The 27272-nt window shown below is 30.4% G+C and overlaps 1 protein-coding gene across 2 annotated transcripts in view; it reads left to right on the top strand.

The window, feature by feature from the left end:
• The window catches only part of LOC145849180 (lysosomal-trafficking regulator-like), a 33969-nt gene extending 23407 nt beyond the window's left edge, over positions 1 to 10562 (top strand). For both annotated transcript variants that reach the window (XM_082954279.1, XM_082954280.1), the window contains exons 40-54: positions 63 to 239; positions 505 to 552; positions 682 to 862; positions 2445 to 2774; positions 3166 to 3383; positions 3678 to 3788; positions 5073 to 5568; positions 6152 to 6396; positions 6732 to 7007; positions 7208 to 7397; positions 7575 to 8176; positions 8286 to 8457; positions 8956 to 9193; positions 9285 to 9513; positions 9760 to 10562. In XM_082954279.1, coding sequence (XP_082810405.1) covers positions 63 to 239; positions 505 to 552; positions 682 to 862; positions 2445 to 2774; positions 3166 to 3383; positions 3678 to 3788; positions 5073 to 5568; positions 6152 to 6396; positions 6732 to 7007; positions 7208 to 7397; positions 7575 to 8176; positions 8286 to 8457; positions 8956 to 9193; positions 9285 to 9513; positions 9760 to 9898 — 3652 coding nt within the window. In that variant the 3' untranslated portion in view covers positions 9899 to 10562. The remainder of the gene's footprint in view (positions 1 to 62; positions 240 to 504; positions 553 to 681; positions 863 to 2444; positions 2775 to 3165; positions 3384 to 3677; positions 3789 to 5072; positions 5569 to 6151; positions 6397 to 6731; positions 7008 to 7207; positions 7398 to 7574; positions 8177 to 8285; positions 8458 to 8955; positions 9194 to 9284; positions 9514 to 9759) is intronic.
• Positions 10563 to 27272: the final 16710 nt, after the last annotated feature.

Raw genomic sequence — 27272 nt, forward strand, 5'->3', positions numbered from 1 at the left:
TTTTATGATTATGTTATGGTGTACAACAATTCGTCTTATTCTTTACAAAATTTTCAAACCAGGCTGTCTAGAAATCGCTCACAAGGTGGCACCGTCAAGTTTTCAAGGTCTTCGTATCGTGGTAACCAGCGACGCAAAATCAATGAAGCAGAAAGTGCATCACGTGTTCAACACCTACTAAAAATGGCTGTAGACAGGATTTTGTATTATCAGCACGCTGAATTTCAGAACACTGCAAAGTTATTTTTATTAATATCATTTTGAAGTACAAATTTTACTGCTTTTTATATAATTTTTTTTTATATATAATAACAAAATTCTTATTCCATTAAAGACTCAAAATAGATATATCAAAAAATCACTATGTTTGTTTTTATCAATTACAGCTGCACAAACTAAATTAAATTCAAGTACTGGTGAGGTTTTTTGCAAAAACTTTTAGTAAAATAATAAACTCCATTTTATTTTGTTATGCTACTTTTAAAACACACATTAAATCATCAGATCTCACAGTGATAACAGTAAGAAGTCAGAAGTTGGTGACAAAAAATGGTCAGTTTCATAGTTTGTTCCATAATGCATGTTGTAATTTATTCTAACCAATTTTAAAATGTTTCTCTTTCTGATATAATAGTTTTTTAAGTATTTCAATTATTTTAGTCAAACTTTTACATGCTCTAGTGAGTTTAGTCATGTGATATTCAACATGATGATCGATTGGCTGACCACTGCCACCAGTCACGTTGTTGGCGGGAAACTACGTAAAGCAATGACGTCGTCTCTGTCTATGAGCAGCATGACGTCACAAACAAATGCGTGGGAAAGAACTTTGAAAATAGCGAAGAGTGGTATTGCCAAGCAAGTTAGTCTGTTGAAAATCAAAATCTTTGTATAATAAAGAAAAGTGAATTTATTAATTTTTTATCAACTTAACTATTGAGTTTGTTTCATAACAATATAACAGTATAACAAATAAGAAAGTTATTATAAATATGTAGAAAACTTAGAACACAAAAGCTATTATTATTATCTACTAAAGTAGCAGTGGATTTTAAAGTTTATTGTTTGTAAAAGTAAATATTAAATTTTTATCAAAAAACTGTATATTAACGAACTTATTAAGGATAGTTTAATAGTTAAAGCTTTACTATTAAAATACATAAATACAAATAACTGTTCAAAATATAGTTTTAATTGTTTGCTAACAAAAGATCCTAGTAAAGTAACTTCACTGGAATATAAATAAAAACAAATATATACATAGCATATATACAGTAAAAAAATTATATATTATAATTTTAAATTTTTGTCGTTTGGTTATGAAAACTTATTTATCACTGAAAAACTTAAATTAAGATATTTAATAAAGTTTCGTAACAGTTTATTAAAACAGTTGTAACAGCATTGTTATACAACATACAGTTTGGCTAAAAGATCAAATTTGTGGTTTAATTAAATGACATATCTTAGTATTGAAAAAAGTTAATTGTGTACATTTTCATGTATAGTATATTTGGGTGTTAGTAGTTTTTAATATGAGGTAGTTCATTATGAAAAGTTCTAAAACTGCTTAATATTTTTAATGCATCTAAAAACTTTTAATAATCGTATCGCTTTTATTCGAAAACAAAAACTAAATACTTTACTTGCACACTTTTTTTTCATTTAAAATGAATAATATAACTTTTACTTGATTTTGATACAATTATATACATTTTTGTTATTCTTCACGATAAATAACCGTTTAATTTTGTAATTTTTAATAAATTTTTTTTTTGAATTAAACAACTTTGTTCTTGGTTTCAATTACGGCATGATAAATTTTTTCATTAAGTTTTTAACAAATTTGATAAAATATCTTTTTCTCGCCGCTGTATTAATAAAAATGTAGATTATAAAGTAATATAACATCCATTCAACTTAAAAATTATAATGAGGTTAGCTATATTATATCCTCCCATTTAAACCGCTAACATAATTGTAAAACTTAGTTAAGTAACTTAACTATTTTAAAGTTTTTGTGTACCAAATTTTTAAGTAAAATTAAGTAGCAGAACAGCTGTTTCTTCTTAAAAGATACAGTACTTACTTGTTCCTGTTTTTTTTCTAATGTTTTTAGTTGATACACTAACTTTTATTTAACTAAATTGTTAAATTTGCAATTTAAAAAAAACTATACGAAGTTTCTTGCAGTTAAAACTAAAGTTTTTATTTATTTTGTTGCAGTTTTATATGATGCGAACAAGTTGTATTTGATGTAAAGTTATTTTAGTAAACATTAACAACAATCACAAAGTTTCAGCACTTATATCAATAATAATAATTAAGTAAATTGCGATTAATAGTGAACGTATGTTTTTTGATACGAATAAAGTAAAAAAAAACCTAAAAAAGCTTGGTTACTAAATGTATAGTTTATTTAAAATTACTTATTCAACCTGTAGGTGGCGCGAATGCTTACCTTCTTCCTGTCGCCGACACGGGAATTCCCCGATCGCCTCTTTCCCTTCCTCCTCCTCAAACTCGACAACTTCGACTCGCTGCTCGCCTCCGCCCTCTCCCACCACTCGCTTGCGACATCGTGCGGTGAAAAGATGGCCACCCACCTCCACGAGCTCCTCCACTGCCACAAGGCGTCGCTGTCGAGCGAGCAGCGCGCCGGTTTCAAACGGATGAGCAAACTGGTGAACAAGCTTGGCCACCGCACCAGCGCCCACTTGCGGATGATGCTGGTCAACAACGACGACGGTTTCGATGCCAGTTACGATTTCAACGTGAGTTAATATTTTAATTCTGATCAAATTTTTTTTTTGTTTTATATGAAAATATAGATTTTAAGTTTCTGTTTTGTGTGGAAAATTTTTGTTTTTGAGAGATTGGTAAAAAGGTTTTAAATTACCGGAATGTTAGGTTATAATTCAAATTATATTCAGTGCTGGTTTTTACAAAGTTAGTTTTAAAGGTTTTTTTTTTCTTAAAAGAGAGCAGTTGTTACTGAATATATGTTAAAACAATAACATACTTTATTTATTTATCGAGATTTGTTTCTGAAAAATTTATTAGAATGAAAAAAAAAAATAAGTGTGACTACTTTAAGCAAATCATCTTCATGAAACTTTCAAAAAAATGTTTTACTACGTTTCAAGTTATTTTCCTTATTTTCAGTACAAATACGAGCTTGAAACTAATTCTGATGCCATCGCATGGATGAAAGATATGCGTCAACAATACCAACTCATATGGAGCAAGACTCGGTTGCTAGGCGAACAGGTTAGCAACAGCGCAATGCACGCCACTAGAGACGCTGCGGCGCAACAAAACGCGCAACGAAAGTCGGCCCATCTGAGAATGAAGGAACACATCAGCAATGATCTCTGTGTGAGGTTGGTTTCTTATTACTTTTTATCTACAACTGCTTTCGAAAAAGTTTGTATTTATATTTACACATATACCTAAGAACTTTTGCAACCTTCTATAATAGAGCGCTCAATTTAATTGAAGTAAAAAACTAAGTTTGCACTTTTCCTTTAAGTTACGTATAAATATAGTACAGTATTTAAATGTAAATAAAAACTAGTAATAAAAGTTTAGAGTTTCCGTTGAAAACAACAACAATTTTAATATGATTTTTATTTTCAATCTTTAACAATGCAAGTTATTGATTTTTTAATGTACAGAAAACGTTGGATTTGTTTACTTGAGCAACTTGCACATGAGAGAGCGATTTGGTACAATGCAGATCAATACCCACAATGTTGGCAACTCGACTCTACTGAGGGTCCTTGCAGGTATCCATGATTTTTGTTTGCTAAGTAAGAATACTGAAACAGATTTTTAAGATGCAAGTAAAAAAGCCAACGTTATGATATTTTTATCAGGTTTTATCATGCTATTTCCAGGTAAACCTACCACCATACCAGTAGTAATGTTTGGCTAAAACTACAGTGATTTTGTGAATCAAAGAACTGTTAAACGTGTTTTTGGTTATAGATCGAATTTAGTTAGACTTTTATAAATTAATATATTTGGGTTGTACTAACTAATTTAAGACAAACATTTTACAGAACAGGTTTGCTTTATATAAAAAATATTATACTTCAAAAAAATCAACAAAGCTTTCATTTTACACCCAATATTATTGCTTGAAGTACTTTCAAATACTTCGTCAGTAAGCAAGCTGGTTATAACTTATGTTGTAAACAACTTGTTCTAATGTTTTTATTCAAGTGATAAGTACAAGGTAGTTAGTGGAAAATAAAAGCTTTGTTGATTTTTTCAAATATAGTAATTTCAAATATTTAGTAATTCAGATAAAGACAAACAAAAAAATTGTAAGGCGGAATTGACATACCTAAAAGACGATTTAAGAAACTTAAATATTATAATATTGTTACAAAACAGGTCTGTTAGGGTAGTTTTCTGGTATAAAACTAAAAGGTTTGATAAAGTCTATACGTTAGTGTTTTTTGCAGTCATCTAACGTATTTTTTATCTTAGTTTAATAATCAAGGGAGTTTAAAGTGTTAGTACAACAACTATATTTTATGATAACAATGTTCGGGTCGGTTTTAGAATTTTTACACTGAGCAATGTTTTTTACTTTTTTTAAACATTCTAAGCTTTTTAAGTAAAAATAAAACTATTATTTCTGAACTTAAAAAAATACTATTTGTACATAGTACTTATTTGATATTATAAGAACTAAACATAGTTAAAAACCATTTCTCGAGAAGTATGTTTTGAAAAAAAAAACCCTTAATGCTTAAGGTCCAAGTCTTGTAACGTTTTAATAGCTGTATAGAATAGATCAAGTGTAAAGCTTTAACTATATGAATGTTTTGTAAAGTTGTCTATAAAACGTATGTAAAAGAGTTTTACTGTATGAATTAGATTCATTGTCAATATTGTTATTTAAAAAAAAAAGAAACTTATTTTGGTTTAATTAGACATTTTGTCCTCAATTTCCTTTATGCTTGGTGAAATTACGTTTCTCATCTTTTTTATTCAATTATATTTACAAACGTAATTGTCTCATAATTATTAAAACGTTTCATAATTTACAATATCACTAGGGAGCGGAGAAGGTTGCAGCGTTGCAACCAGGACATAGACGACAGGTTCATGATGGTCTCATCGCCCACCCCAAACCACCCATCGCCCGGCAAGAAGAAGGGGGTCAGTTTCAAGCGAGCCACGCCCCGTTTCAAGCAGCCCCTTGCCTATATATTTTCCGAGTCGTTAGCGCACTCTAGCGAGAGCATCCGCAACCGTCTGCATGGCAACGAGCGCATCAGAAGCGTGTACGCGTGCACCAACGTCACTTCCGCTTGTGAGACGAGGGGCGAGCTGTTGCTAGGCGACGACCACTCCCACTTTGTCGGCGACCAGCCCATCTTGGACCCGTCGCTGACACAGACGATTTTCGGGGAGCGCGAGGTGCACTCGCTGTCATGGCGCCATTGTGACGTAACAGAAGTGTGTCTGCGGTGGTGGCAGCTTCGAGACACGGCATTGGAAGTTTTTCTTGTCAACGGCAGAACTTACTTGCTGGCTTTCAGTTCAACTGAAGTTAGTTTTTTTTTTATAAAGTTTATGTCTCGTAGAATAGTTTTAAATTGCTGTAATTCTAAATCTCCGAAAACTCTCCAAATAGTACTCCATATTTCATTATCTTGTTATATCAAAACAGATTCCCGCATACTTGTAAGTGTGTTATTTTCTATTATATATTCGATTTTTTTTTAAACTCATTTAATTTTTATACGTATATGTTTACTAAAAAACGATCAATTTATTTTGATTGAAGATATTTTATCAACCAAATTGATGATAAAATCTAACGTTGTTTTATTGTTTAACGGGTTTTTAATACGACTAGAACTGAAATCATTTGTTTTTTCTTTGTAATTTCCTTGAATAAAAACTTTTTTCCTGAAATTGTATTAATTAATTTATTGTATTTGAAGATATATAAACACATCTAGATCCTAGTTCTAATATATTAAAGTGTTATATAATTAGGTCTTTTGAATTAATTATTATTAAAAAAATTAATACCGAAATGAAACCAATTTCAATTAGAGCGCGGAAATCTTTTATACTAAATCAAATTATCTAATAGTGTTTTACAAAAACTAAACTTTCAAATCAGGACCGGGACGATGTGGTGAGCGAGCTGAAGAAATTGAACTTGTGCAACGTGGCAGCAGGCGATGAAGTACAAGCGCTCACGAAGCAGTGGTGCAGCGGAAAGATCGGCAACTTCCACTACCTCACCATGCTCAACAAGGCTGCTGGCAGGAGTTTCAACGATCTCATGCAGTATCCCGTCGCTCCCTTCATTCTTTCCGACTACACCAGTCAAATCATAGATCTTGAAAACCCTTCCATCTACAGGTTTCTTACGGTTATCTTTACTTAAAGTCTTTTTTAAACATTTTTAAGATTAATATTTTATTTATTGATGTTAAATTTTTCTGTTCTATTTAAGATGTTGTTTAGTTGAAATCTAATATTTTTAAATTGTTGAAAACATTAAGTGTATATGTTCTTAAAGTAATTCTAAAACTAAATCCAGTTATAATCAACGCCTATTAAACTGGTGGGTGAACTAAATTTTAGCTCTCACAACTAAATTTCAATCATATTAATGATGAAAATTCCAAACGAAGTAAAGTTTATTTTTGCCATTTGAGTTGGAAATTAAAGTTTAAATATTATTAAAAAAATAGAGTTTTGGCCAAACCGATCTCAGTTCAGCACCCGGGCAGAGAGAAGCACTTCAAGGACAGATACAAGTTCCTTTCCGACGACTACAACAATTGCGACCCTGACGAGAAGCAACTCCGCACTCCTCCCTTCCACTACGGATCCCACTACTCCAACTCCGGCACCGTCCTCCATTTCCTAGTGAGGCTCCTTCCCTTCACGCAGTCTTTCCTCGAGTACCAGGACTCGCAGTTTGATATTCCCGACAGGACCTTTCACTCGATGGAAACCACTTACCGGTACGAATCGTGTTATTGATGTTATTTGAAAGATATGCATATACAAATGAATTTCTTAAGTAAAAAATTAGTAGTTTTAGTTTGACTAGATTAGTTCTCGCCTTTATTGAGTGTTTGAAAGCTATGAAATCTTGATATTTTTTGAAGGAAACATTTTTGTTTAGTTGTTATAAATATGATGAAAGCCATAAACATTAAAGGTTATCTTCTTACGCATCAACGACGGATGTGAAGGAGCTCATCCCCGAATTCTTCTTCATGCCGGAGTTCCTGTGCAATTTGGAAGGGTTCGACTTTGGGCATCGTCAGAACGGTGTGAGAGTTCATCACGTGACATTGCCGCTCTGGTGCAGGGAAGATCCAAGATTGTTTGTTCTTATACACCGACAGGTTTATTTGATTAAAAGTTTACTTGAAATAAACCATTAAGTGTACGTTAACAGGTTACTCAGTTGTTTTTAGAAACTACTGATTAAATTAACCTAAGCTTTACTGATTATTTTTTTATTAATTTTTATTGTTAAATAATTCGGTAATTTTTTTTTAAATCAATTTATCTACCAACAGGCTCTTGAAAGCGACCATGTAACGGCCAACCTGCACAAGTGGATCGACCTGGTCTTTGGCTACAAACAGACCGGACAGCCGGCCTTGGACGCCGTCAACGTTTTTCACCCGGCAACTTACTTTGGGATGAACCCCGCCACCGTCGAGGACCCCCTCAAGCGGCAGGCTCTGGAAACCATGGTGAAGACTTACGGCCAGACGCCCAAGATGCTGTTTACTCAGCCGCATCCGGCCAGAACGGTCACGTCACCCGCCCCTTCCGGAGATCTGACGTCACTGTTGAACACTCTCAGGGGAGCCCCGGACGCTAAAACCGCAAAGAAAGCAACTCTTCGCCCAATATCGAGCGTGAAAGGTTTGAAATGGGGCAGCTACGTTGGCTCCGTAGCGCCAGAAGTGGGCGAACCCTCGATATTTCTGCACAAGACGGTCGCGTCCAGCGTCGGGTCGCTCACCCCGCTGCTCACCAACGACGTTTGCGCCCTCGCCCCGGACATGCACCTCCTGGTGGCTTACGCCCGCACCAAAGTGAAAGGGGGCCGGGTTGAAGTGACCAAGGACATAACTTGGTCCGCCCTTCTCACTTTCGACAAGCCTGACGGGTTTTTGGCTGTTTATTTTAAGATTAGAATTTATTTAAAAGCTGTTTTATTCGATATTTAAATATTTCTCTATGCTAACGGCACCATTTTACTTTTCGTTCCTTCGTAGGATCATCCGGTTGAAACTGAAGCACAATTCTCCCGGGATAAACTTGATGCGGTTGAGTGGAGATGACGATCACGTGACGTGTTGCGGGACGACGAGCGACTGCGGAACGATCATCCTCGGAACGAAGTGCGGCAGAATGCAGGTTCATCGCTGCAATGTCATGAGCAGCAAGGTAGCATGAATCATCATTTGTAATATAACTTTCTTAAAAAAGCTGTTTTAGTTGTAATATTTTGCTTAAACTGATAAGTTTAATCATTTTTAAAGATAAAACAGGTTTATGAAAGCATAAAATACTTCATAAATTATGTTTAAAGTTTTACAAGAACATTTTTAGCAGAAATTTTAACAAAAATATATTCCAGTATGTTAGTTTTTATTCTTCAATTTAGTGTTCACTATTAATATAATGTAGTAAAAATATGTACTATTTCTTATCTAATATTAAAAAATGTTGCAAACAAAAATTTATATTGCTTATATCGACTTGCTAGTTACTAGAATTAGACCCTAAAGTTACGTAAAAATTTAATAGATATGTAATATTTAAAAATATTGAATTTAAAACCTCATTTGTAAATTATTCAAAAGAGTTCAAATATTTTGTTACTGTTGTTTTGAAAATAATGTTATGATAACTTGTAATTAAATGAATGTAATTTTTAATCAGAAATGCGACTTGGAAATTCTTCCACCTACTTCATTGTACTGTCACTCCGCGCAAGTGACCAGCATCGCCGTTTGCGACACCTTCCGCTTCTTCGTGTCCGCCTCCCAGGACGGCACGGCAGCCATCTGGGACGTTGACACCCTTGCGTACGTCAGGTCGCTGACGGGTCACGCCAGCGGGGTGTCCTCGTTGGCGGTCAGCAAAACGTCCGGGGACATTTGCACTGTTTGCGACGCTGGTCAGTAATTTTGTAGCAAATGTTTTCAAAAAAAAAAAGATTCATAAATAAAAAAATAGTGATTTGTGAAAAATAAATCTGACGTTTTTAGGTTCTTCTGGGCACCATATTAGGTTGTGGACGATAAACGGCAGCCTGGTTGCGGCTCAGGACTGCAGGGTGGCAATTAGGTGCGTCACTTTCAGCAACATGGACGAAGGGACGTCCATCAACGTGGTGGCGGGCGGTCTCGAAAATGGCACGGTCAGGTTGTGGTCCACGTGGGACTTGTCCGTGGTCAGGGACATCACAACTAACAGTGTCCGTCAACCAATTGTGTGGTCAGTTTGAAATTTTTAGTCAAGTTTTGTAGAGTGAATGCAAATGTGACCATTAAGTTATAAGTTTATAAATGGATATTTTTACTTTTAGAGTTTTTTTCTAGTTTATAATACATTAAAAAATTAACAATTTATTGCATTAAGTTACTTTAAAAAACTCGGCTTTCTAAAAAAATAATAACTTAAGAATTTTTTTTAAATCACATAATTTAAAATAATAGTAATTAATTACAAATTTATTTTTAGTCTGTCATTCACTAACAACGGCATGGTCATGTATGCAGCCACGCAGAATGGATTTTTGCTGGGTTGGTGCCGGCAGGACAAGGAGAAAGAAAAACAACCCCTCCTCATCACTTTCCTTGAAACCAACAAAAACTCCTGAATTGTGATTTAAGCTCAATCGGCTCGCTAGCTGTCAAGTTTTGTAAAGACTGTTTCTCAAGTGCAATAAAACTCCTACTTGCCTTTGCTTTATTTTGATGCCTTATAAAAATTACAATAAACATTGATGCAATTCTTTAACTTGTCAGTTTTTATTATTTTTTACTTGACTTGGTGATTTTGTTTTTAATGTTACAACATTTTTGATTTACTGCATTACAAAAAACTAACTTAGTTTCTCAAATTGTAATAAAAAGCCCTTGTTTTGCACATTCTATGGATTTAAAAAGTTAAATACACTTAGATTTAAATTATTTTACAAAGCTTTTATTAAGGTTTTTAACTGATTATATTAGTGTAGTTTTCTCTTTCACTACATTTTATTCTTTTTTAAAATATAATCATGATCTTTTTTTACTTCCTATTAAACAGAAATTTAAATGTATTATTTATTCTTTATAAGCCTGGTTTTTTATTCTTTTAGTTTTAATTTCTGGTGAACTTTTTTATTACACATTGCTGTATAACATTTTTACTCATAAGTATTAGAAAATTGCTTAGTTTAGTTATTTTGTTTTTTATTTTTTTCTAATTCTATAAACTGTTTTAGATTTTAACGCCTGAAGATTATTTAAAAAATTTAAATATTTTACATGAAAAAAATAAACTTTTATATTATGCTTCGAAGTTTGAATTTTTACATATATTCAGGGTTGCCACAAAGTTAGAACAGACAGTAAAATCAAAAAAGTCAGGAAAAACGAAAAAAATGACAAAAGTCGGGAAAAGTGGGGGGTTTTGAAAAAGTCAGAAAATTTGATATTATCATGCTCGTAATAAGAAATTTTATCATCATTAAATCGTGTGCATTTTGCTATTGTTTTTTTTTTTTTTGATTTTTCAATTTATCTTTTTTCAGGGCCTAATTGAATTTTTGGAATAATTTAAAACCTTTAAGTCTTTGGTTATATATTTTTCCACCGATTTTATTTAAAATTTGATTAAAAAAAAATTTTTTTTTTAGCTTGATCTGTGGCAACCTTGTACAAAGCACTAGAAATGTTAATAAAATAGAACATATATATATATATATATATTTACGTTTAAAACTTTTCTACAAGACTGAGATCGAGCTTACACGTAATTGTTATAATGAAATGTTTAGTTTACTATCAAATACGTTTTTGACATCATACACTGTCTAAGTTTTTTGAACAAGTTATAAAATCGTTCAAAGATTTCGTTCAGTAGCTAATCTATAAAACCTTAGACAAAAATAAATAAAAAAATCAGTATCAAAAGTTTAAAGAAAAGCTAAAGTTTCTAATTCACATTGATTTTAGTTTTATTTCACACCACAACTTTTAACTGTAAAATAATTTGATTCTAAAATAACAATAAGCTTAATAATATACTTTAAACCTATTTTATAATGGTTAAAATTATATCGAAGTTTCTCAGTTAGTTGTTTTACTTAAGTTACTAATTTATATTTGCATAATTTATAAATATTAAAGCTCATTCAAAGTTCTAGTATTTATCTAAAGTGGTAAAAAAATTAAGATAATGAATACCGTGCAATTTACATGACCAATTGCTGTTTCTATCAGTTTGAATTTTTAATAAATCTATTTTTCATAAAAATTGTCCAAAGTAGTTTTGCGTTACAATATTTTTATGAAATAAAATGTAGTTTAAAATGAGGACTGTAAAAAATTGTATTTACCGTAAAAGGAATCCTCTCTGCCAATTTGTACAGTATACAGTCACCCTTTGCATAGCTATGAGGCAATGGCCCTACCGTATAGCACAGAGGTCGGCAAATGCTCGAAGTGTAAATCTGCGGCCCGCGAGCATGTTAACTTGACCCGCTAGCAAAACTATATTTTAAATTAACTTTTTCGAAAAATAAAAACAGTATTTTTATTAGTTTTTTTTAAGTTCCTAGATATAGTTTAAAAACCATTTATTATTTTCACTACTTAAGCTTAAAGATGTGAAAAAAGACACATATAGAGTTTCTAGCAGCTTTGCTTTAAAGTTTAGATTTTCCTTTTAAGCAACAACATCTTGGAGTGTATACAAAAGCTTATGTACTTGGATTGGAAAATTTCTTAGATTCAGTAAGTTGACAATGCAATAAGTAATTTTATTTAGTATAAAGCAGGGTTTCCCAAAGTGGGCGATATCGCCCCCCTGGGGGCGATTTTAGTAATTTGGGGGGCGATAATTAGTAAGGGGGCGAAAGGGTGGGCGATAACTAGTAAGGGGGCGAAAAGGGGGCGATTTTAAAATTTTTGGCTGTCATGAGATTTTTACTTTTTTTCTTGCTATTTTACTAATTTTAGCTTGCTCTAAATTGTATGACCCTGAGGTAAAACTTAAACAAAAAAGTTTATTTTATTTATGAAAAAAAAAAGAAAAAAAATCAAGTAATTATGACTCCTACTTTCAAGTAAATACTATATTTTCATTCATATATTTCCTTGTTTAACAATTACATATATCATAGATGATTAAAATTCCTCTAACTATTTTATAACCTGAGACATATGTTATTTGGGACCATAAATGGTTTGTAAAAATCTATGTTATCTTTTATTAACTATCACCTCATGATATTTCCAGTTGTTTTTCGAAAAGTCACCAAGTTAGACTAAGAAATAAAACTATACAGGGTTGCCAGTTTACCTAGAAGCCTTGAAAAACCTGGAACTTGACAAGTTCGGCAAAAAAAAACCTGGAAAAAATCTGGAATTTTTAACGATTTTAACATATTAAGTAGTAAATTTAGATCTGACACAAAAAAAGCTATCATATAGATAAAAATATGGATCCCTTCGAGGCAGATACTTTTGAAATAAACGACATACAGGAAACCTTCTCAGACTTACAAACTGACCTTAAACTTCAAGTAAATTCTTCCAAACAACGATATGAAAGCTTTTGGACTCAACAAAAACTAAGGCAAAAGTATACAATCATTTAAAAGGAATTTAGATTGTTGTTTATAGTTTTTCCTTCTAGCTATGTTGTTGAAAAAGCTTTCAGTTCAGTTATCAACATCTTGAGCAAAAGATCTAATCTAGATATTTATAAAGGAGGTGACTTAAGGCTCTATTTTACTGATTAAGAATCAGATTAGAAAACTTTGCAAGCAGTCACGAACCTCATCCTTCACATTATATTAGACTTCAGTAGCAGACATTATTTTATGAAAGTTTTTTAATTTTATTTGATCTTTTGAAAACGTCTTATTTAACCTGGTTTGTATTGTATTTAAGTAGTTATTTTTATAATAACAACTTTATTAAGCTATTTATTCTACAACAGGTTTGCATTATGCCTAATAAATATTAATTACGGTGGACTTCCTCTTGAGTTCGCACTTTTTACCCAAATAAAAAAAACAAATTTATATTTTCTTATGTATAACTAAAGTAAAGTCTATTACTAACCAAATATTAACAAAACAAAGTGTATATAGTATTTGTTAGCTTATATAGATCTGTTTTACTTTAATGAAAGTTTGTTTTATGTTTTAGTGGATTTCATGTTTATTCATAACATTATTGCATATAACATATTGAAATTTGTCATTTTGTAAAAAAAAATATGGTAATAATTCTTTTAGTTTGCACTTTTTAGTTTTTTTTCAAAGTGCGAACTTCAGCGGAAGTCTACTATGTTTATTAAATGGTTTATGTTTTAAATTTGTTAACAGTTTTATTTTGACCTGGTTAATGTTGTAGTTTATATTCGTCGTTTTACATTTCATTCTATAAGTTTTTATAGCATAGTGATAAAATTAAAATATTTGTTTGAAAAACCTTTATTTGACAGGTTTTTGTTATTACTTGTTTAATCTTTATATAACTTATTTAACTATATACCTATTATCTGATTGTAAATTTTGATAACTATTAATGTTTTAAAATCTAATATGAATTTTTTGGTTTTAAAAGAATATAAATTTGAGGTCTCTATTTTAAATGACTTCTACTCTTTCATTTAAAAGTTTCTTAAACTCAATTTTATTTTCTAACTTGATTTATTATTGTTGAAAAATGATTATGATATAAGGAGTTTTAGACTATTAATACAACTGTTTTTGGTTTTTTCTTAATTCAATAATATTAGCAATTAGAATATACTTAGTTTATTTTAATACTTCAACACTAGCTTTTAGTTTTTCACTATTTTCCTCTGTTAAATTATTATGGGCTAATAGCTAGAAAAAAAAAATTTAAACAGAATTAAATAAGCCATCAAAAAGACTGCTACAGTTACAAAACAAAATTTTATCCTAGTTAAAAGTTTTTTTTAAATTGATTACTTTCTGTTCACAGAATTAAGTGTACAACATTGGATTTTTTTTTGAATTTAAATAAAGAAAAAAAATTGTTAGAATTAAGGTTTAGTTCCCTAAAGATTATTCCAAGTCAAGTACTATTTCATGGTATTCTACTACGAAACAAATATTTTAAAAAGTTTAAAATTAAATTTTTAATTTTTACAACTAACTTGCTTACAATATATCTTAGTATTGAAATTAATAATTTTACTGCATTAACTGAAGCTGTTGATGAAACCACTTTTCATGTGAGAAAATAAACCAGTCGGTCAAACTTCCTCAAACTATATCAGAATTAATTTTTAATTTTTATTTTATTATGTGTATGATAAACTGTTCATTTTTTTAGTTTTTTTAATCTCTGGTATAGTTATTTTAGAATATGCCTATTTATAGAATAATTTAAGTATTTTGTGCGGCTTAAATAAGTTACTCAGTATTAACTTCTAAATGTCCGAAATTTGTTATACGAGATATTATTATAATTTCAGGTTTCAGTTAAGGTTTCAGATAGGTAACGTAAGGCTCATATCCAGTCGCAGATCCAGTCGAATTTCGACCCGCTAAGTAAACTGAAAACTACTTGTGCATAATAAATAAAATTTAGTTTTTTGATACTTTATATTTTGAAATACGCTTTCATTTCGTTTTCAGTTCACAATAATATTTCCTAGATCACAATAATAGTACATGAGTTTATTACAATTTTGCTCGAGTTTTTTAATTTTCTTATTTTTTATTTTTTTTAAATCATGCAGCCCGCAATTACATTTTTTTAACGAGTTGAAACTAGAAAAGATTTTTTAGTAAATATGAATAGCTGACTACAAAAATTGTCCACCACTGACCTAAAAGTTTCATTAGTTTCAAAACAGTTCATATTTAAACAGGATTGATTACAGATAACACAAGGCTTTTTAATCATTAAGTATTTTAAAACACTTTACTGGGCTTCTAAGAAAATAACTGTAAATTATTTTCTCAAGCCCTGTAAACTACTTTGAACACAAAAGTGCGTGCATAAGAAGTACCAGACTAAATTTCATTTCGAACACAACTTTTTTAGCTCAAAAGTTTGTACTCAAAAGAAAAACTACTTTGTAAAATCAGGAGGGGGGCGATTTTTTTCAAATTACTGAAAAGGGGGCGATTTAGTAAATGAGTTTGGGAAACCCTGGTATAAAGGTTTTTATGTGTACAAACATTACAGTGTTTTACTAACATGTCAATTCTTTATAGTTTAGGTCTTTGCTTTGACATGTGATAATAAAAGTATTTCTTTTATAATTATTTAATCACTATATTGAAATTTGCAAAGAAACATTTAAAAGAAATTAATAACTATTTACTAAAACTAAAACAATTTATTTAATTTGTATATTATTTTGTTAAAATGACTAAGTTTTTCAATCTTGGTTTTTTTACATTTTTTTATCTTATAAAAACACTGACTGGTTTGATGTAAATGATTGTAATTTTTTTGTTTCAAAAAGTTGCAACCAAGAAAATTTTAAATCGATTATTTAAGTATTTAAGGGTTCTAAAAGAAAAACTTGCGCTGTTTAAAATGAAATTGATAGTATAAGATTTGTTTATATTTTAGTTAACTTAACAAAATAACTGAAACTTTAAATTTGTGCTGTGCCATGTATTGAATGTATAAATATTATTTTCACCAACTTAAAATAAAATATTAACTAAATAAATAGAAGTTGATTATATAAAAAGTGTTTAAAGTGATCCACATCTGTTTTTTTGAGCTTATTTTTTTACAGATGTCAGTGAGAGTTGCTTGTAAATGACTACGTGAAATGGCTATCTACAAAATGCAAAAGACTGGAAGAAAGAGAAAAAAATCAACTTTTTATGAAACCGAACTAGAAAAGGAAATGGATATCATATTTTACTAATTGTTTATTGCATCACTGTGTTTGTAGTTTGTTGATCTTTTATTGTTGTGTACCGTATAAACTTTTTTCAAACACAAAACGTCAGATAGATTGCTTATTCCATTGTTAATGAGTTAGGTGGTAATAAAAAGAACAAAAATGTTATTTTATCTAAATAAATTTATAAATAATAATAAAAATAATATGAACACATAAGTATTATAAAAAATATTAATTTTAGAATCTAAAATATAAATACATTTAAAATAGGCTAGACCAGACCCCATAAGTAGCTAAGTGTAACTAAAACCGATTGAAATAAAAACTAACTAAAACTAAAACTGCGGCCCGCGGAAAATTTTGAAACTTGAAATACGGCCCGCGAGAACCAATTGCCTGCCGACCCATGGTATAGCATAACACATTTATAAAAATATTGGGTTTAAAGCACTTACGAAGAAAATTTTATGAACTCATATAAAAACTAAATAACTAAACCATTTTTTCCTTTTTTTCATACTACTATTTCACTAAATTTTGCCAGGATATAAATTTTATAGTATCAGTTACTATAGATTTTGATAACTATAAATATAGTTAAAAATTAACTAAAACAGTTTTATCTTAACTATAAATTTATTTAAACTAAAGATTTTCGTAGTCAAACCTGCAATAACTTATGGTGTACAGTAGGGTTGGTTAGACTCCCGAAATCTTAGACGTCCGATAGTTGATTAGCAAAAAAACAGGCTTTTGTAGTAAACAAAAAAAACAATGGATGCCAGAAAATAACTTTTCCTAACAACAATTTTTATCATAAATGAAGTATTACCGTCATATTGAAAAGTTACCATTTGAAAATGTCAACTTGCTTTGAGGATGGCTAATTTCAAATGATATTGCAAATAGTTCTTCCTTACTTACTAGATCGTAAGTTTTAGTTTAGTCAATGAGACAGTATAGGACGACCTGTTCTGCAACAAAAAAAGCTATAACTTTAAGCATACTCAAGTAAAGTCTAAAACATTACAGTAGAATTTTGTTCAAAAAAGCTTATTGTCTTTTAGTTAGTTCACTGCTGACACGTAGCTTGGTACATTGCTGCAAAGAAATGAAGAAAAACTCTGTTTTCTTAATTTTAGTGTGCATTTATACTTAACTAAGCACTGCAATTTTTTTCTAAATAGGTTTACACACTCTTAAGCACTTTTATTGTATAACGTGTAAACGAGTAAGACTAATCTAAAATTTATTGATGTAAAGTATATATGCATCTTATAAGCTTAAGAAAATAAATAAAATCTTTAAAAAAATTTACAAGATCTAACGAATTTATTAAATGGGAGAATAAAAAGTATAAAAAATTACAAAATGAGAAAATTTGTTTTACTATTGACAAATCTAAATATTGGCTAGACGATTTGAAAATTAAATTTGGCGTTTACTAGATGCCTTGAAACTTTAAAATGAAAAATTAGGGTACAACACATTAATTGTCAATTATGAAATTTCACTTATTTTCTGACTGTACAAGATGTTTTGAAAATAAAATTCATTTAAAGAAAACTTTATTTGTCTAAAATTTTTATAACTTATTTACAAAAAAAATATTTAAAAAACTTTACTTAAGCTTATAATTTCTTTCTTAAAATAATTTAAAGACGTTTCATTAAACGTTTTCAATTTTATTTTTTTGTCTCTCCTTTTTAATGTGTTATAGAAATAACTTTAATTGTGTAAATACTTTTAGAAAAACCAGTTTCTATTCTTTTTTAAAAATAATTTTTTAGTTAGTTTAGTTTTTCATGTAGCAAAAGTACTAGAAAAAAAAACTTTACAAGACAATATCTACTTTTCGTGTTTTTTACTATGTAATGCTTGATAAAAATACAATAATTGTACCTTTTTAAAGCCTTATTTTCTAAAAATCTCTTAAGTTTTTATCTAAATGTCATAAGTTTTAAAAAATTATTAATTACGTTGAACTTTAGTACTGCATACTTCTATAATTTTCTAATAAATCAAAATTTATCGTTTTGTCTGAAAAAAGCAGAAATTTTACCGAATATTCAAGAAACGTTTAGAGTTTTATCTAAACTGTTTTATTTAAACCAAACTTACTTATTTTGAAAATAAAGTTATAAGTTTTTCTTACTAACTTAAATTTAAAATCTCAATTGGTTTACAGTACATAAGTGTCAAAACGTGAGAAGTCATAGGAGTGGAAAGCAACATAAATTGTACACAGTTGTCTTTCATATATTTTTTTCAAGTATAAACATAACTGCATACTAAAAAAAAAATAAAATAATATTAGAGGTAATTTAAATTGTAATTTTACCCTTATGACGCCATCACGGGTCGTCCCTGATGCTTTTTTGCAGCTTTGTAAATTTTTGAGCTTGCTACGTCCTTGGTCCACTCCACTGTATTACTAGTCTTCAATAAATGTTTACAAAGGGAATAAAACTTTTAAAGTTTATTAAAAAATTATTTCCTTCAGTCTTTAAAAATTGTAATATTTTGTTTAGATAAACTTAAAGTTTTTTTACAAATGACTAATTTTCACCATACCGGTCATTCTTAAATTTCTCAAAAGCTGTGAAAAGTAGGACGCTAAAATATGTTAGGAGATTTTTTATGAATTGTTGTATAGTACAATTGTTTCGTTTTTGCAACAGCTACTACTTTGTTCACTCGTATTTATTTTTTATTAAAATATAGTCTTTCGTTGGTGGAGTAATTAATTTATTGTATTCGTTTACAAGCAAAAACTAGGTATTTAATTTAAATTTGTACATATTGGCGTTTAATGATCACTAATCAAAATTAATATTCATATAACAAATTGTAAAATTATTTGAATACTAATAGCTTAACTTAAAATCAACAATCGAAGTTCTCAACTTTAATGCAAGAGAAACAAATCAAATTTCTATTGCTATTATTTAAGTATAATAATAATGTATATAACGTGAAAAAAATAGTACGAGCAGTTTTTTTATTGCTATTACAGTTTAAATTTATTTTGCAGATCAACTTATTTCGCTTCTATTGCGACTGTAAAGTAAATTGTTTCTTTAACGAATACAAACCATACTTGTAAAAAGTCTTTTTAACTAAAGGTTTACTGTTTACAAACTATTAATCATGCATATACATTTTTGAAAGTTTCTAAATTAGAATTGAAGTGTTGAGCTTTTGCTATCTCTTGCAATCAACTTGCTAAACATTTTATAAATGAAACTTCAACTTTGCTACAAGTTAGACTAAGTTGTTTAACTGATCGTTATCATATATTATGGTTTTCTTGAGAAATTTATAAGGAAACTTTTTTAAGAGTACAACAATTTTTATTGTATAATATGTCAGATTCAATATTTATTTCTTTAAAGTACACAATTCTATGTTAGATTAAAATTAGTTTTCAACTTTTGTAACTGTTTGTTTTTTAATTGATAACTTGATTTTAAAAGGCTAAGTCCGGTTTTAATTAGTTAGCAATGAAAAAAATAAGCAAGTTAGTTAAATACTCAAAAAAACTTTTGATCAAAGAGTCAATTTTTAAAGTATTTTGAATAGCTGTATATTCATAACCGTAAGTAACTAAGTATTAATTTAAATAAACAAAGCAAAACTAAGTTAAAACACAATTGAAATATAAATCATAAAGTTGATTGTTATAGTTTTTGTTTTTTAAACCTTCAAAAAAGAATTCTTTATTTTAGTTTGTTGGCTAATTAATGTTCAGTGGACCAGATATTGCAGCTTCCTTGAAGGAAGGGAACTTGTGTTCTAAGTTTCTCAATAATTCTACTGAACTAAAGCCTTCTTGCGATTCAAACAATTCCACTATTCTTAAAGCCAACAAGTTGCTACCAACTTTGCCCATAGATCCTTTTTTCCAAGTTCAAAAAATACAAAGCTGTTTAGATAAATTTGATTATGAAGATGTTGGAAAATTTGGAAATGTGAAAGAACTACCTGCCTGTTCACCCAAAAACTTGGTTGGAAAACGAACGAAAAGAAACCGAACAATTGCTAGGAAAATTGTCAATGTCAGTAACTATCAGTTGAAGAAAGATGAAGATTTTGGAATCACAAACTTTGTAACGAAAGTATTACCTACAGATGAAAATATTTGTTCAGCAACTAAGAACATGGCAAAGACCAAATTATTAGAGGATGAAGTAGATGATACTGCTCAAAAGTTGTGTACTAAAAAGAATGGAGCTGAAGTTGTGCAAAAGTATATTGATTTGACCAAACTTGATGATGGTGAAGAAAGCAGAGCTACTGAAACTTACCAAACAAGAAATAAATTGCAACTTGGTACACATAGTGCAGAAAAAGAATTTCAAGTTGTTAAAAGTTTAAAACAAAATACTAAACATGCTTGCGATAACAAAAATGAACTTAAAACTAATGAAAATCCTTGTGTTGATAACAATGTTAGTTCTCAATCAAAAATTGACTCCTGTATACGTCAAACAGCTAGAAAATCTGTTGAACCGTCACTATATGATAAATCGTTAATTAATCTTGAAAAAAATATGTCAAACACACAATCAGATAAACTTCCTGCCGAACAAAACCAGATTGAGAAAAAATGTGATATGATGTTAAACAAAAGATTTATTAGAATGAACTTCACTGCTGAGCCCCAAATTTATTCGAAGTTTAATATAATAAGTAAAAATGAGTGCATAAAAGGTGATAGTAAAAGTCCTGTAAGGGAAATTGTTGATATAGAAGAAAAGTTGCTATCTCCTAGATATCCTTCTGTAAGAGATAAAAAATTAAAATACAGTTTTAAAAACGAAAAAATAACTGCACCTGATTGGTACGAACAACTAAATCGTGTCCAGGTAATTGAAAAAAACAATGTCGAAAACAACAGGTTGATGAAAGTGATGGTTAATGTTGATGAGTGTTCTAATGACAGTTATATCAAAAGCTCGTTAATCAAAAAGTATGGAGTTGAAGTAGGTTTACAAAAGTTTAACAGTATGAAAAAGTGTGTCGCTTACAAAGTAAGTGGTACTAAATCAATTGAAGAAAATCTAGAAACAAATTCGTATTATGCTGAACTTGAAGGCTTAGGCGAGAAAATTGCAAAAAATTCTTACTCAAAGAAAGTAGACAAAAAAGTAGTACTCCCGAAAATTTTTGCAAAATTAAGCCAACAAGAAAGCGAAACACATAAAAAAGATAATGAACCAACCAAGAATCTTAGTTGTAAAAAGCCATATGTTGGTACAAGTTATGTTGAAAAAGAAATACAAGTTATTAAAACTGCAGAAAAGAAAACAAAGTATGATAATGGTAATGAAAAACAGACTAAAACTGTTATGAAGCCTTATGATGATAATTACAGTGCTGACAAAATTTATGCAAATGAAAAGTCAAAAGGAGGTTTCAAATTCGAGCGTCAAACAGCTAGAAAACGGTTTGTTAAAATGAATTTTGCTGCTGAGCCAGAAATCTATTCAAAATTTAACATCATAAGTACAAACGAGTGCGTAGAAGGTTTCAAAAGTCCTGCAAGGAAAACTGTTGTTGCTGAAGAAAAAATGAAACTAAATAAAAACAGTATGAAAAAATATGTTGCTGACAGAAAAACTCTCACTAATACAAATGAAGAAATACCTGAAATTGTTAAGTTTCATACTAAACTATCGAGAGAGAAATTGACTGATTTTAACGAAAAAGTTAAACAATTGTCAAAGAAAAAGAAAGTAATCAAAAAAGATTTTTTATTCCCGAATTTTTTTGCAAAATCAAGCAAACAAGAAAGCGGAAGTTTTAATGAAAATCTCCAAACTAAAAATGTTTTTAAAGAAAAATTCAATGATACATATTCTGTTGGAAAACAAATACCAAGTTTTAAAACTGCAGAAAAGAATTCCAAGTTTAATGTTGGTAATGAAACTCAACCAGAAATTGTTGAGGTATCCTATGTCGAGACTAACAGTGCTGACAAAGTTGATGTAGCTGTAAAGTCAAAACGAGATTACAAATTTGAACGCGAAACAGCCATAAATACTGTAAAACAGTCAAAAAGTAACAAATTGCTTTTTGATCGTGGAACAGTTATGCCAAATGCAAAGTCAGATAAAAATTCAGCTACTCAAAACTGTGACCCGATCAAAAAACCTGTTAGAATGAAATTTACAACAGATCCTCATATTTATTCAAAGTTCAATGTTAAAAGTATAACTGATTGCACAAAAGGTGATTATATAAATTGTCAGACTGCAAAAAAAAATATTAATACACAAGAAAAATCGCAACCAAGTAGAAACTGTGTTATCATAGATAATAATTCAAACTCCAATTCTAAGAAAAAAGTCACAACTGTAACTAGTTGCTGCGAATATCTCAATCGTGATACCAAGTTTGATAAGAACAAGTTGGAAACTAACAAAACGAAAAAAGTTGATAACTTAGATGATTTTTCTGCTGATAATTATATAAAGAGTTTGTGTTTCAAAACGTATGGAATTGTAAAAGGTTTGGAAAAATTTGATATTTTGACTAAACTAGATACTTCAAAAGAAAGTGGAACTGCTGAAGATGATCTAGTAAGAAATTTCCGTAATAAAAAGGAATATGATGATACACATGATAATGGAAAAGAGTTACAAGTTCTTAAAACTGCAGAACAAAAATCAAAATCTTATTTTAATGGCGGAAAGCAGCCAAACATTTTGAAGAAATTAAGTGATGAGACTACCAATGATAACAATATTGTGAATGAAAAAAAGTTAAAATCTTTAAATAAATTTGTAACAAATGAAAAATCAAAAGCAAATTTCGATTTTAAGCGTCAAACAGCCAGAAAAACAATATTTTCGAACTGTGACAAAAAACCTGCTAGAATGAATTCTGAAACAGAGTCTCAAATTGATTCAAAATTTAATACCAAAAGTACAAACGAGTGGTTAGAAGGTGATGGTGAAAATGCCCAGACTGCAAAACAAACTGTTACTCCAGAACATTTGCTACCTCCAAGATACCCAGGTCAAAATGAAAGTTCAAACTACGATGTCGAGAAAAAAGTCAAAGCTGCACCAAGCTCGTTCAAAAATCAAAACAGTTCAACAACATTTCATAAAAACGAGGTAAAAACCAACAGTATGACAAAGGTGATGGGTAATGTTGGTGACTGTCCTAGTGATAATTACCTCAAGAATTTATGTATCAAAAAGTATGGGGATGAAGTAGGTTTGCAAAAGTATATCCGTATGACAAAACGTGCTACTGACAAGACAAATGAAACTATTACCAATCCTAATGGACTAAACGAGGAATTGACTGATTTAAGCGGCAAAGGTGTGAATTTATCTGATAAAAAGAAAGTTGACGAAATGGATTTAGTCCCAAAAACTTACGTAAAGTCAAACAAACTATTAATCCTTGAAGAAATACATGCAGATTCAGCAAATATGCTTAATACTGATGAAATGAAGAAAAACTAATCCAGTGCTGAAAATGATCAAGTTTTGGGAACTGCAAATGCTTTGCTTAATAACTACAGCTCATTTCTAACTAATCATGATGATGGTGAGAAAATCCTGAGTTAAACTCTAGAATTTACTTTAAAGAAAAAGAAATTGTTCCTTTGTTGTTAACCAAAGTTTGTGTTATTTTTTGACAAGTTTTTTGTTACGGTTTTGCTAATTAACTAATTTTTGTTGTTTTACGATCCGTTTTAATAAAAACCCACACACCTAAACCAAAGTTGTATATTTTTAATAAGTATCCTTACTGAATAACTTTTTTATAAATACATTTTAGTAGAATAAACGGAACTTTATTAATAAGCATTTATTAGATAAAATGCTCAAGCTTGTAAATAATATTTAGTTCCAATGTGCTTGGATTAAGGATGTTTTAATTCTTATTACAAAAAAACTATTTATGTGTAGATTCTATGATAGCAATCTACAATTTAAACAGTCCTTAAAAAGTCATGCCAAGTAGCGCCGGTTTTTTTTTATCGAATTCATTGTAAATAAGAAATTATGACACAATTTAACCAAAGTAGTTAAATAAATAAATTATTCTTAGTTTTACTAAGTAAACTAAGTAAAATACCTTCTTTTTCTTACTTACTTATTCTACATCCAACAATAAATTCCGCGAAATTGTTTAAACATATCAAATAAGTTCACGGTTAAAAATCATAAAACATAATAGAGGAAAAAATGCTAAAAATAATAAAAACTAAAACACCTAAGTTTGTATAGGTTAATTAAATCTATAGTTTCATAGATACTTTTTTAAAGTTTATGTATGAATGAAATTTAAAGATTTTTAAAGTTTTATAAATATGTGTTTAACTTCTGTAATTTAACTATTCGGAATTACATCAAAAAGCTTTTAAACTGTTTTATTTCAAAACACATACATAATGTGTAATTGTAATTTTTCGAAACATTTTTCAAACCAAATTTTTTCCGGTGCATAACTTATATAAAAAATATTTGTTTGATGTAACTTTAAACATTAAAACACTGAAATTGGTGGGTGTCAGAATGACACAGCGACAAAATGACACGGTGCGTCACTTTGGCACGGTGCGTCACTTTGACACGGAGGGTCACTTTGGCACGGCGACAAAATGACACGGTGCGTCACTTTGGCACAGCGACAAAATGACACGGTGCGTCACTTTGGCACGGTGCGTCACTTTGGCACAGAGGGTCACTTTGGCACGGCGACAAAATGACACGGTGCGTCACTTTGGCACAGCGATAAGATGACACGGTGCTTCACCTTGGCACGATGCGTCACTTTGGCACGGAGGGTCTCTTTGGCAAAGCGACAAAACGACACGTTTTTCGATAACGTTTGAGTTTAGTTTATAAAACAAGTTTTCCTCTTTGTTTACATCTACTACTTTATTGTTTTGATGTGCTGAATGATTGATCTAAAATGTAGATTGTATTTTTCAAATTAGAATGTTTCTGAAGTTTAAAAAATATGTTTATATGAGTTTTTATCTTTCTATTCGTAAAATGGCAAGTCATTTTCTAATTTTTTTTACTCGTTTCAAGTTCTAGTACAAAACTGTTTTTAAGTTTTTTCATTCGAAAGAAATCAAAAATAAATTCCCTTTAATTTTGGCAGTAGTATTTTGTTAAAAAAGTTGCTGCTTTTGCATCTTTGTGAACGTTGTTTGTTACAAATAATTATTTGTCGTTTCTTAAGCACAGCTTTTAAGCACACCTTACACCTTGCTACTGCTTTAAAATGAGTATGTTGTTTATAAGTACGACGATGGACCATAGAAGGTATAAACATTACGTGTTTCACTTTATTTTATGAAGTCACAATCTAAAATTCCTGCGGTCTTTGTTTTTAAAGTTAATCAACGTGATTGTTGCTGATTCTACAAAACCGGTTAGAAGACAGGAAACCAAAAAGTTTCCTAGAAAAATAAGATCGTTGCCCAACCAATGAAGATTGAAGTTTCACAACAAATCGTTCCCTCCCTTATTAACCATCGTGTCATTTTGTCGCTGTGCTAAAGTGACCCTCCGGGCCAAAGTGACGGACCGTGTCATTTTGTCGCTGTGCTAAAGTGACCCTCCGGGCCAAAGTGACGGACCGTGTCGTTTTGTCGCTGTGCCAAAGTGACCCTCCGTGCCAAAGTGACGCACTGTGTCGTTTTGTCGCTGTGCCAAAGTGACCCTCCGTGCCAAAGTGACGCACTGTGTCGTTTTGTCGCTGTGCCAAAGTGACCCTCTATGCCAAAGTGACGCACCGTGTCGTTTTGTCGCTGTGCCAAAGTGACCCTCTGTGCCAAAGTGACGCACCGTGTGATTTTGTCGCTGTGCCAAAGTGACCCTCTGTGCCAAAGTGACGCACCGTGTCATTTTGTCGCCGTGCCAAAGTGACGCACCGTGCCAGAGTGACTAACCGTGTCATTTTGTCGCTGTGCCAAATAGACGCACCGTGTTGTTTTGTCGCCGTGCCAAAGTGACCCTCTGTGCCAAAGTGACGCACCGTGCCAAGGTGACGCACCGTGTCATTTTGTCGCTGTGCCAAAGTGACGCACCGTGTCTATTTGACGACCGTGTCATTTTGTCGCTGTGTCATTCTGACCCGCTCCCTTAAAGTGAACCATAAAGGTTTTTTCTGTAGATAAATTACAAAACTTAAAAAAATTCGACAATCAATAAATTTATAAGCATTTGAAGAAAACAAGGGTTTTAAAACTATCAGCAATTATATTTACTAAAAATCTTTTCTAGTTTCAAATCGGTAAAAAAATGTAATTGCGGGCTGCATAATTTAATAAAATAACATATAAGAAAATCAAAAAACTCGAGCAAAGTTGTAATAAAATAATTCAGTATTATTGTGATCTAGGAAATACTATTGTGAACTGAAAACCAAATTGAAAGTGTATTATAAAAGATTAAGTATCAAAAAACAAAATTTTGTTTATTTTGCACAAGTAGTTTTCAAGTTATTTAGCGATTCGAAATTTGAATGGATCTTACAGGGTTGCCACTCTTTGAGCCAAAAAATCTTCCCTGAGTGACCAAAAATTTCCCTGAGTAACCTTAAATTATCCTGAGTTTCCCTGAGTATTTTTCAAATCTTAAAAAAAAAAATTTCTCTTCTAACACAAATTATTAATACCTCATTCTCATTTTTCTTCTTTTATAATAAAAGGAAGGTTGTATGTGTATGCTTCTGCATTAAATTTATGAAAAAAAACTGTTTTCAAAAACTCAATCTTAAAAGGTTTAAACCAATTAAAAATTAAAAACTAAATTTTTGCACAACTTTGTGTAAACTTGTTAGTTAACTTTCTACATAAAAGAATGAAGTTTAATTTGTTTGACATTTTAATTGACAAAATTTAATTATACTATAATAATAATTTCTAATAAATGCCATTGGTGTATCATCACCACACCACTTACATTTAAACTTCTCTTTGTCTACATCCTCAAGTAACCAATCTTTGAAGTCTTCATGGTTAAGCCAACTTTTTTTAAACAAGGTTTTAAACTGTACTTTACTCATAATACTTAAAAAAGCTTTTAAATTAAATCTGCAAAAAAGTTGTAAAGTATATTAAAACTAGTGATGTACCGGACACACAATTTTGG

The sequence above is a fragment of the Thalia democratica genome, chromosome 1, assembly GCF_965202585.1.
Source record: "Thalia democratica chromosome 1, ktThaDemo2.hap1.1, whole genome shotgun sequence".
Taxonomy (NCBI): Eukaryota; Metazoa; Chordata; class Thaliacea; order Salpida; family Salpidae; genus Thalia; species Thalia democratica.